Here is a 12695-nt window from a genome sequence, read left to right on the forward strand (position 1 = left end):
CACCTTGCACCTGCCCTGATGCACCTGTAGAATTACAGACACAAAGAGGTCTATTTATCATGTTGTGTAAAAAAAATGGAGTGAATCATTAACTGTGATGTTGCCATCAGCAATTACTGTATATTTAAACAGAATACAAAGGCAAAAATCTGATTGGTTGATATGAGTAACATCACCAGTAGGTAATGCTTCACTCCACTTTTTACATAGCATGATAAATAAACCCCAATGTGTATTGCTCAAACTGGAATGTCAGATGATGGGCAAGTGATGGGCAGAGTAAAAAAGATGCTCTGTGTTTATCCGTCTCTCCTCTTGTAGCCTGCCTTTCCACCCATGACCCGAACATCCTGCGCCTCAGCAGTCTAGACACCCGCAATTGGTGTTACACAGGCAGTTGATCTATCTCAACAGGTCAGCAATAACACATGCCCTGCACAGTTGTGGGCTTTGCTTCCTCGGCAATTGCACATATAATATGGAATTCTAATGTATTTTTCATTTGGAGAAATGGTGCATGGTGCTGGGCAGTGGGGGTTACAATCACTGTTCTATTCATAATACATTTTTCCAGAGCACATCAGAAAATAACATTAATTTAAAGGACAACTATAAACCTTTATGAAAATACTGTATATCACATAAAACAGCCCATATTTAAAAGGATAATAAAAGGGTTAATCACTGAGGGGTTGCCAATTTTTTAGGCAAGAAGTTAGAATTTTTTTCTACCTTCAGTAACTATGTTTTTAATTGTGTGTGTTTCTTGTTGTGCTATTTGTGTAGGCCATATGCAGGTTACTAAAGAATTTAACTGTACTTGCAAACATGCCTGTAAACTGGAAGGTTTCATAAATCAGTGCCTCCACATTTTCATGTATTCTTTACCAACCACTTCTAGGACTAGGCAAGTGCTGATAGTAAGTGGAACCAGACATCAGTTTTTTGGGGATGTCTATAATGACTCTGAATCATTCGCAGCAGTGACTTTCTAGGAATAAGCACAAAGAAAAGTGGAAACAAAGCATTTATTTGAAGTACAAAACTCACAAAAATATTACATCTGAAAGCATCTTATTAAAAAATTGATTCAGCTTTGTTGGCATTACAGTGATTCATTTCCCTGATATCTCTGCAGACACCTAGGGGCAGATTTATCAAAGGTCGAAGTTAAAAAAAACTTCGAACTTCGAATTCAAAAAGACCAACAGAATGGTGGTCGAAGTTTTTGGGGTCAAAGTGGGCCTACTTCAAATTGTACGTTTCGAAGTAGCGCTACTTCGATTAGAAGTTTTTTTAACTTCGACCTTCAATCTCCCAAACTTCCCCAATTGCCTCGATACAGGTTCTAGGAGGTCCCCCATAAAACAGCACTTCAGCAGCTTTTGGGTGGCGAATGGACGAAGTCGAAGTTTTAAAGAGACAGTACTTCAAAAAAATTCGACCTTCGAATTTCGAAGTGTTTTTCTTCATATCGAAGTTGGACTATTCGATGGTTGAAGTACCCAAAAATTACTTCAAAATTCTAATTTTTTAACTTCAAACCTTCACTTTGACCTTTGATAAATCTGCCCCCTAATTCACATTTAAGAAATATTGCAAGTTATTTATATTTGCTGGCATAAAAATTGCAGCATTTAACTGAAAGCAATGCACTTTGGAAATTTGACAGCCAACAATGTGATTGTACAGAGCAAACTGTACCTATATTAGAAAGGTGTATAGAACTGATGCAAGAACTTGTCATCATGGGAATTTTACCAAATACTGTCAGCAAAAACTGCCACTCGACTGCTTTTCTCTTAAGACTGACCACATTCATATAAAAAGGATTGTTAAAGGTAGTTTCATTTTCTCTTGTGGGTTACAGCAAATAAGGTTAGCAATCCTGTTTTCTAGGCACAACTACATATTTACAAGTAAACTTTCTTTTTAACCATGTTGTGCAGCACTATGTTTCAGTAAGTCTTTTTTATAACTAGCTGTTTAAACAGTAGAATTAGTGAATTATTTTATTTTATATGAAGTTAAAAAACATCATTGTAACCTAATGAAATATGCTTTATTGTTCCTTTAGTATTAAAGTTTAATATTGACCAAATAGGTAATTTAAGAACCTCAAACGAACCTCCAAAAAGTGATATTTTTTCCAAATTGTAGTCACGGTTAGATGGTTCATTGTTAGAAAAACAAAAACAGTTTAATTGTTTGAATTATGGACACTAGAGAGGATCAAGCTATCGAAAAACACCTCTCTGTACTTATATTAATATTCTAACAGTTATTTATCATAGCATTGCAATTGCAACCATAATAACTCATTATAATCCCTAGAGGTGCAACAACCGAGAACTTCCAACCGTTTAGAATGTTTGCACGTATTCAGAGCCCTCTGGTCTGCAGAACATTGGAATTCTGATTTAACCCTCCAACTGTGGCTACATATAGAACCCCAGGGCTGGCTGAGATGGCTTGGCTATAGTATGGGTATGCCTTGGAGCGGTATAACCCCAAGATGTATATTATGGCAAATAAGGGTGCTGTCCACTTATTGTTTGTTATTTTCATCCATATAGGGAACACATGCACCCTTAGCTTTGTCTTGTAAAACGTTTCAAGCTAAAATGCTATAAAGAAGAACACTGGCTTTATAAGCTCATTTATCTTTTATTTTTTGTTCTTGTTCTATCATGATTGTTTTGTTATGTTTGTCCCTTTTGAGCAGCTGTGTTTGCTTAAACGCCATTTAGAGCTACAATTATTCAAATGGCTCATTCAAATCATTCAGATTATTCAAATCAGGTACAGGCACCATAGCAATTGCCTATTCAGTAGATGGACATGGTTGAGCTACTTTTATAATACAATAGGAACAGTTGATGTATGTCGAAATGGTCAGTTTATACACTGTAGTAAGTATTGTGCTTTTAGTTTCATATAGGAAATAATGCAGCCATTTAAAGGGAAAGGAAACCCAGTCAGAACTGCAAAGACAGTCAGTTGTTAGGAGTGTCCCAAATTTTGCGGTATTAAAGGGGTGGTTCACCTTTAAGTCAACTTTTAGTATGTTATAGAATAGCCAGTTATACACAACTTTTCAATTGTTCTTCATGATTTATTTTTTTATAGTTTTTGAATTATTTGCCTTCTTCTTCTGACTCTTTCCAGCTTTCAAACGGGGGTCTTTGACCCCATCTAAAAAACAAATGCTCCGTAAGGCTACAAATGTATTGTTATTGCTACTACTATAACTCCTCTTTCTATTCAGGCCCTCTCCTATTCATATTCCAGTCTATTATTCAAATGAGTGCATGGTTGCTAGGGTAATTTGGACCCTAGTCACCAGATGGTTGAAACTGCAAACTGGAGAGCCACTCAATAAAAAGCTAAATAACTCAAAACCTATAATTAATAAAAAATGAAAAGCAATTGCAAATTGTCTCAGAATATCACTCTCTACATCATACTAAAAGATAATTCAAAGGTAAACAACCCCTTTAAGTATTTATATTAAATAATCATCCCACCATAGTAAACTGCCACATATACCTTTGCAGCCACCCTCTTGCTGTTCAAGAATCCAGAAAATGGGTTAGTGATGTTTGCTGTGAAGTACTGACTTACTGTACATGTACAACATCTCCCTAATCATATAGGAGCATGAAGCATGCTGAACTTCCCTGAAATGTGCATGTGCAAAAATAAACTTGAGTGTACTGTGCGACGGAGTACAGATTTCATGCACTCTTTGAATGAGGAGGCTGCAATTGTGATTATATTACTGGAACACAACAGGAGATTACTGTTGTATCTATAAAAAGTTGCACTTCCTTTTTTCCTCTTTATTACAACACTTTTGTAATAAAATGTATACAATCAGTTATACAATCAGTGTATGGCACACAGGGAGTTATGTCCTCTACTGTGTTTCAGCCCCTGACACCTCCTATTCACTTGAATGAAAGCAACATTACTGACACTTGTTGAAAAGTGCCATATTGGCTCTATCAGGCGTTTCCTGTTCAATTAAATGAGAGGTGGTAAGGGCAGTTTTGATGCATATTGTACTTATTTAACCAACATCAATGCAATTATTTAGAAAAGTTCATAATGTTAGAAACAGGAAAGAATGCTCTCAGTATATATTAAAATATCCATTGCAATTTGGGATGGTTTGGGAACAGGACAAAAAAACAGAACAGTTAACAAAGAGGGAGAAAATTATATTCAAATTAATTTTGTAACACAGCAATATCAGGAACAAATACAGAGTGTACACTATTACAAATAAATAAAAAAATATTTCATTTCTTGCCCCAGAAATCATCTTTTCTTCTCTGTGCACGCTCCAGGACCTGGGAAGCCAGGGAACTCGTAGCTGCAGACCTTTCAGAGATTTGGGAAAGTCTGTCATCTGGAAACACAAATCAGCAAATAGTCTATATAAATGCACTGCATGTAGGCAAGGACACATCAATAGGTGAAAACAAAACATAAAATGCAAATTGTTATAATTGGAAAAAAACTTGACAGATTAAAAACATGAAAAAAAACTTGAATGCAAAATTGCATTCTAGTATCATTTTCAATGATTCTACCATTTTTTAAAAACTCAAAAAATCGGCTAGGACAACTACCATTGACTTTTATATGAACTCACCAGATTTATATGCTGAGTTTTTACATTAGTATTTTTTCATCTGTGATAAATCTTAAACATTCAAGTTTTCAGAAACCCTAATTTGAATTTGTGCGGCAAAAATGCAAATTTGAATGTTAATAAATCTGCCTCTTAAAGTTTGTATGTTTTCATATAGAAACTTCAAATAGTCTATTTATTGGCAACAAATTACCTATTTTACATGAGAGAGGTATTATATATTTCTGCAGGAAGTCATGAATGCCTTTTTACCCGTTTATCTTCCTCTGTAAGAACTAACCCTGCTATTGTCTTCTCCTTTTTTAGATTGAATAGATATCCCCATGGCTACACAGAAGCTTATTTATATAAACTGTAGTAGTGTTTGTGAAGCAAATATACAATATGTACCAGTGAAGAGCAAAAGAACATTATGTTCTAATTACTTTAAAGACTTTATTTTTTTTGGTGTCACTGGATTATTAGCATGATTCAAGGGCTGTTATACCTATTGTTTGCCTGCATTTGTATAAGAAGACATTGCTTCCCTATTGTTTCTAGGCACAGTATAATATAATGTTTATAGGTATAATAAATAATACCCTAGATTGCTCATAGCCTGTACATAAAAATTACATATGAGTAAAAGAGGTGTCCCACTGTATAGGAGAATATATTCAACAGTACAAAGTACAATAAAAATAGAACATTTAAGTATTGGGGGGCCGATTCACTAACTTCGAGTGAAGGATTCCAAGTAAAAAAAACTTCGAATTTCGACGGGTTTTTTGGGCTACTTCGACCATCGAATGGGCTACTTCGACCTTCGACTACGACTTGGAATCGAACTATTCAAAGTAAAAATCGTTAGACTATTCGACCATTCGATAGTCGAAGTACTGTCTCTTTAAAAAAAATTCGACCCCCTAGTTCGCCATCTAAAAGCTACCGAAGTCAATGTTAGCCTATGGGGAAGGTCCCCATAGGCTTGGCTAACTTTTTTTGATCGAAGGATATTCCTTCGATTGTTGGATTTAAATTTAATCGTTCGAACGAAGGAATTATCGAAGGAATCGAAGGATTTTAATTCCTAGTCGAATATCGAGGGTTAATTAACCCTCGATATTCAACCCTTAGTGAATCGGCCCTTAATGTTTCTTTAAACTTGTTTGACATATAACATTTTAAAGTATATTTTACAATTTCACAAAATAGTATATTTGTATAGAAAATTGTACGTACTTTAAATACGCATATATTCCCATAATACATACACTTTGATGCTTGGAAATGTGGCATTAAAAACCAATTTGTTAATAAATGTGCTTACAATATTCAAACCAAAATTATCATCCAGTTAAATAAAACAATAAACACATACAGTACCTTCCATACTACAGTCATCAGAGAATGCTGTTCTATGGAGACCAGGTGAGCCAAAGTTTCCTAAAAACAAAAGCAAACAAAATGCTATAAAGTATAGAAATGATCAATAAGATGATTACATCTATTTTGAAAAGAGCATTTTTTATCAACATAATCACACCATTTATTCTAAAACAGTTGCTTTGAATTTCTTTTTTAAATGAGAAGGAAAGGCTAAAATTAATTAAGCTTGATCAGAAAGGTCTATATAAATATACCAGTAAACTCTCAAAGTAATGCTGCTCTGAGTCCTCTGTCAAAAGAAACACAGAATTTCTTTCCTTCGTTTCTGTATACATGGGCTTCTGTATCAGACTTCCTGTTTTCAGCATAAACCTCCAGGGCTAGGGCTTGAGCACGCTCAGTTTGCTCCTTTCTCCCTCCCTTTTCCCCCCTCCCTCCCTGCTGTAATCTGAGCCCAGAGCTATGAGTGAGCAGGTAGAGACTCAGGCAGGAAGTTATGTCACAGCAAGCTCATATGGCAGCCGCTATCCTAAACAAACAAAGAGAGTTTCTAGAGCTGTTTACTCAGGTATGGTAAAGCATTCTGCAGAATAAATAAAGCATTTTAGCTTGCACTATTGTGGCTCATCTATTGGCAATAAACTGCTTTGGTAGCTGATTTTCCGAAGTCCCCCGAAATCTGAATATGCCGGTGCTTTGTATTCTTGCCTGTGTAAAGGCATTTCGGGGAGATTAATCGCCTGCATAGAGAAGATTTGTCGCTCTGCAACTGATCTCCCCATCTGCTACCACACTTAACAGCCATAATACAATGAATATAGTCTATATAGTTGAAAAAGTACAATTGCAAACTAATTTTTACCACTACAAATTTTCTAAATTTACTACCACTACCAACATGGAAGTTCAGACACCAACAAGCAACATTTTAATGGTCAGAAAATGACTCATGTTGATCATGTCATTGGTATAGCCTCCAAATAACACGTGAACTTTCACAACTGTGTGAACATGTAATTCTCCATGTCATCAAGAGATTTTAGTTTATTGTAGCAAGAGATCGGCCATTTCAGGAGGACCTGTCTGCAACCTTAGGACAAGAGTTTTTAATTCTGTAAATACCTCTTATGATGATAGTACCTTCATCAACTACAAGAAGCTCTACAACAAACAACATATGGGAGGGTGATTAATCATGTGGGTGCTTAATGCAGAAAGCTGAAAGTTACAAGGTATTTCCTAAATGCTCAAAATATCTAAACACTAACAGCAAACAAAATATAATTATTTCAGAATTATTTTACCATTGTGTTGAAACTCTGGATCCCTTAGTGCTCCTTGTATTCGACATGACTGGTTCCAATGTGGTGACATGGACACATATGGTCTCGGCTCAGGGGATATGCTAACTGGAACAGTTATTTTTGGAGGAGAAGGATAATTTGAAATGTGGGCAATCGGCCATGGATCCTCCCTTAGAGGTAGTGGATCTACTGTTCTAATACCGGCAACATGTGGTGAATTGCTAGGTGGGCCAGTTAGCTCTTTATCCTTGAAGGAAACAAAGGACAGTAATGAAAAGCAAGCAAGATAGTAACCCTTTAAGCAGCACCAATATAGACCCTAAGGGCAGAGACACATCGCTGGCAGGATGGCACTTGGATCGCTTCGGCTCTCCGAAGTCATCTGAAGTTTCCTTGTGAGGCAACTTCGGAAGCCGAAGTGATCCCAGTGCCATCCCGCCGGCGATTTACATTCTAGCTGACGGGAAGGCAGTTTGGGGACATTAGTCACCCAAGGAAGAATCGATTTGTTGCTGGCCAACTAATCTCCCGAAATAGCAGCATGTATCTCTGCCCTTAAGCACTGATATAAAAGTGTTCATAGTTCAAAAGCAGTAGATTCTGTGCCAATGTGAACCATCATCAAAAAACCTTGTCAATTAAATGCGAATACTAGCTAAGAATTAATACTTTAAAACAAATACAAAATTAATATTTATAAAATTAATATTTATGAAATGGAGTTACTCATGTTGCAGCATGCTGGTTTTTAGTTTGGGGATATGCACATCCCTAGGGAAACTCAAAGAAATAAATAATTGAGGGGGCCTAAAGATGAGTGAACATTAGGGATAAATGTTAATTTTCCTATTTATGAAAATACAAATTGATTTCACTCACAGTTATGCCTTCCATTCTTTTTAGTGAAGACTTGCCAGAAATAAACCACTCCCACCAAGAGATCATAAATATTTAAAGGAAATGTCAACACAAAAAATCTTTTGTCTAATAAGAGTAAACATAATTCTAAGCAACTTTACAATATACATTCATTATACATTTCTATGGTTTTTAAGTTGTTTATGTATTGCTAATGAAATCAGTGTTTGTCTGTTTCTTTCTATTCTCTGTCCTGATGGCTCAGACTGTTGATATAATGTAAGACGAGGCAGCTGATTAACAGGCCTGTCTTTGCTGGGGAACTAAAACTTTTTTTAACAACCAGGAGTTAAGTAAATGCTACATTCAATAGCAATTGTTTTTTCAAAAAACTTAAATAGCAATGAGCATTTTTAATACATGGAAAGTTGCTTAGCATTATATTTTCTTTTATTGGGCAAATTTTTATTATGGGTTTGACTTGCCCTTTAACAAGATGGTCTGACTACCATAAAACCATGAAAATACTTTACTTCAAATGATAAATAATTTTTTGGGCTTGCTGCATCAGCTATTCACATCTGTATGTAGTGTACTGAGCCCATCATGCTAAAACATAAGCAAAAAAATCCCTTCATGCCTTCTCACAATGAAATGTGTGTAATTTCTTATTAAAGGAAAACTATACCCCTCAAACAATGTAGTTCTCTATAAAAATATATTGCATTGCTCATGTGTAAAATCCTGCTTCATGTAAATAAACATTTTCATAATAATATACTTTTTTGTGCCATTGGGTAATCATAAAAAGAATACTGCCATTTTAAAAAATAAGGGCCACCCCCTGGGATCGTAGGATTCATGGTGCACACAAACATACCAATCAAACTATACTTATTAGGTCACATGAGCCAATTAACAGACAGAGTTCTGTCTTTTGCTTCCACACTTCTTCCTGTTACAGTGAGTTGTAGTATTTCTGGTCAGGTGATCTCTGAGGCAGCACAGCGACCATCACAAAATGGTGGTTCAAGGCAAGAGATGTAAAAGGGTAACATTTACTTAAATATATACACCAGTTTGATAAGATTCTTTAATATGCCACTTTATTTGATATAAACTATCTGTTGCTCAAGTATTCATTTTGGGGTATAGTTTTCCTTTTAAACCTTTTAAGGCATAGGAAAAATCATATATCTTATTTATCTTTGCTCCCAAGGGGAAACAAAGTTACAGTAAGGGTGAGGCCACACTGGGCGTTTTGGGGAGATTTGGTCGCCTGGCGACCAAATCTCCCCAAAACACCCAGTGTGGACTTACCCTAAGGGTGTAGACACACAGAGCTACTAGTGGCAGCTACTTGTCATGGCTACAACATAGATAATAGTGATAATTGGTTTTGCTAAGACACTACATGTGTTTTACCAGAGGCAATTTTCAGTATTGTCTATGGCAGGGTTTTTTGTAGACACAAGTAGCTGCTACTAGTAGCTGAAGAGCTACTAGTAGCAGTTACTTGTTGTGGCTACAAAATGCAAAAAAAAAAAAAAAAAAATACCCTGCCATAGACAATATGGTGAATTTCCTCTGCTAAATCGCATGTAGTGTATTAGCAAAGCCAATTATCAATGTTGCCTATTTTGTAGCCGTGACTCGTAACTGCTACTAGTAGCTCTGTATAGCTAGACTTATGTTTCTTTAGTAGCATTGTTTTAAAGGCACTCCATTTATTCATTTTAGTAAGTCTGGTCCAATCTGTGGGCTGCAGAGATGCTCCTTTTCTGCTAAAATTTGTCTTTCCGAAATTAATTTGTCCTTAAATGCCTCCACAATTTGTTCTAACTTATTTTGTTATACTATGTTAGTGTACCTTAATTTCTGAAAAGCATAGCTGAAGATTCTGTGGTTCCTATTTTTTCAATAATTATAATAATGATTATTGCTCCTTGTTACCTAATTGGACATCACAAAGCTCTAGGACAGGCCATGTTTGTTAAATAAAACAATACAATTCTTAGATGAAATGACATGTTAACTTTGTATCTTCAGGCATTTTTTATTTAGCAGCATACAGTTTGTTTAGAGTTATACACATTTCCCATTTACCTTGTTGAGCTTGGTTTTAAGATCCTTTTTGCAGACAGCTTTCTTTGGAGGTGTGCTACTAACAAAGAATCCTTTTTTCTTATCTTCAGGTGTGTGTGATTGCTCTTTCATTGGAGAAACTAAAAGAGCCCCTCCTTTAAAAAAAAAATACATAAAATTACAACATAGCACAATTATAATTGGAAATTCCCTAATCTTGAAGGCCATAATGAATACTATATGTTGGTTTCACTCTGGGCTAAAAATTTGCTTTAAAAACTGCCCCTTTATTGGAGCTTCCCATTGATCCTCTATGTTCCGTATGTTGTCACTATAACAAGACAGACAAAGGCTTTACAATCTGTAGATTGTATGTGGAGAAAATCCCATGAGCAAGCAACCTTCATCCAAGCAAGAATACTTTAGTATTCTTATAAACAATAACAAACACCTCTTTGCTCATACAGTAGCTCTACTAGTTTGGCTAAGGCCAAGTCTCTATTTCCCACTTTATTTCTTTTGTATTATGTTGTTTTATGATTTATAATACCTCTGGCTGGTGTGGTAAGATCATGATGAGTCCTTTGTGAAAATCCAAATTCTTTCAGTTTTGGAGTGGGTAAACGACCACCATCATCTGACGGTAATGAGACGCATTCTGGCCCATCCTCTGAAGGATTTGATGTTGTTTTACGCAGTCTGCAAAATAAAACAAGCAATAATAGCAACAATAAAGAAAGCAACAATTAACATTATCTATATTATGTATAGATAAGTATACACAAATAAATGTAAGACACAAGAGTTTCTAAGAATCTTTACTAAAATCATCTACTTAGAGGCTCTATGGCAGGTTCTTCGGTAGCAGCACAGAGTTAATGAATCCAGCATTTCTGCAATGAGGAATTCCACTGCAGAAGTCGGCAGTGGAATGACAGAAAAGGAAATTGCATGTTATCACTGCTCAAAAGAAATCATATTCATTAGGAGTCCCTTGCACTTCTTTATAATTGTGCTTGGCCCACTCAGTATATCCTGCCTTCTGTCTGAAATTGAGCCCTGAACCCTACCAAGGAAAGCCTGGAGCTACCTTCATCGTCAATTACTCTCTCCTCCTGTAAATCTATAATCCTTTAAGTATGGGACAATACCTTGCTGGTCCACTCCTGATGCTGACTGGCATTGTTTGCTAAAGCTAAGTTGGTACTGTGACTCCTCAATTGTACATACTAAGAAAAAGAACATTTGCTTTCTCAGACTCCCTTGTAACTAAAATATCTATATTTTTAATGGAGCTACTTTTGCTACTTTACAACACTTATTGTTGTATAGCACTGTGCATAGAAGTGTCTGCCTCCTCTTATTTGTAATTCCTCAATGCTTTCTCTTTCATTTCTATTAACGTTCTAACATCATGCCACATAGGGAGCCCTTAATGCTTTTATATATCTTCCTTTAAGGAAAAGGAAAGTCACAATCTTTGGGGGGTGCCAAAAGTTAGGCTCCTGTTAGCAGAAACATGCACCAGCCTGGTGTTCTTAGCAAGGAGCAATACTTACAGCTTCTACTTTCTTTGCTACCCAGGCTGACGTATGATGTAGAATGGAAACGTCAGCTTTTTTACCTAAATTTCGACCATGGTGCCTGCTGAGAAGGGCCATTGGCCAGTGCAGTTTACTGCTGATAGGAACATCGGCCTGGGGTATCAGGTAAATGAATACAATAATATTAAAGTCTCTATTACCCAAATAGTCTAAACATTGTGTATTTGTAATTCAATCTGGTTTGTTAGAGAGATTCCAATAATAATCATTTGAAATCCTACCTGTCTGGCCTTTTTACACCTTCACTAAAAACATGTGCCTCTATCTCCTCTGCATCCGCTACCACTTCAGCATCGGTTTCTTCTGCATTTTTATCTTCCACCATCAATGCTGCTATTTCTTGTGCCGGCTCTGAATTGTTATTTTCATCCCAAACAAGCCTTCTTCGAACTGGGACAGTGGGAACATCAGAAACCCCCAGATTCCCAGTATTCAAATCTTCATTCGCTTCTTTGAAGGATTTGTGCATATTTTCATTCTTTGAAGATGTCTGAAATCTAAAACCGAAAGCAACTTGATTCAAAGGAATAATACAAGCATTTATTTATAGAAGAGACTGTTTTTTTTTGCAGAAAATCAGTGCTATATTTATAAAGCATAAAAGAAGAAATTGCTAAATTTGGCCCCTAACACTATAAATTATAAATTTTATACATTAGTTGATACCCTTCTAATGACCAGCAGCATCAGTCCCTACTGAGCATTCTAAAGTGTGTTACTGAGAAAAAGGTACAGGGAGCTGGCATTTCTTTAATGCAATTGAAAAATGTTTTAACTTATCTATTACCGGTAAGTTTAAATGGCAAGTTTTTTAGG

At 36.0% G+C, this 12695-nt stretch overlaps 1 protein-coding gene across 4 annotated transcripts in view; it reads right to left on the reverse strand.

Moving 5' to 3' along the window:
* The window catches only part of mdm1.L (Mdm1 nuclear protein L homeolog), a 63482-nt gene that overhangs the window by 37077 nt on the left and 13710 nt on the right, over positions 1–12695 (reverse strand). For 3 of the 4 annotated variants that reach the window (XM_018252442.2, XM_018252441.2, XM_018252443.2), the window contains 6 exons: positions 12101–12376; positions 10826–10974; positions 10297–10430; positions 7333–7579; positions 6026–6085; positions 4208–4414 (listed from right to left, as the gene is read on the reverse strand). In XM_018252442.2, coding sequence (XP_018107931.1) covers positions 4305–4414; positions 6026–6085; positions 7333–7579; positions 10297–10430; positions 10826–10974; positions 12101–12376 — 976 coding nt within the window. In that variant the 3' untranslated portion in view covers positions 4208–4304. Of the gene's footprint in view, positions 1–4207; positions 4415–6025; positions 6086–7332; positions 7580–10296; positions 10431–10825; positions 10975–12100; positions 12377–12695 lie in introns of those variants that run through there. The other variant, XM_041586345.1, reaches the window with a different exon arrangement.

This window comes from Xenopus laevis, chromosome 3L (assembly GCF_017654675.1).
Source record: "Xenopus laevis strain J_2021 chromosome 3L, Xenopus_laevis_v10.1, whole genome shotgun sequence".
NCBI classification, from domain to species: Eukaryota; Metazoa; Chordata; class Amphibia; order Anura; family Pipidae; genus Xenopus; species Xenopus laevis.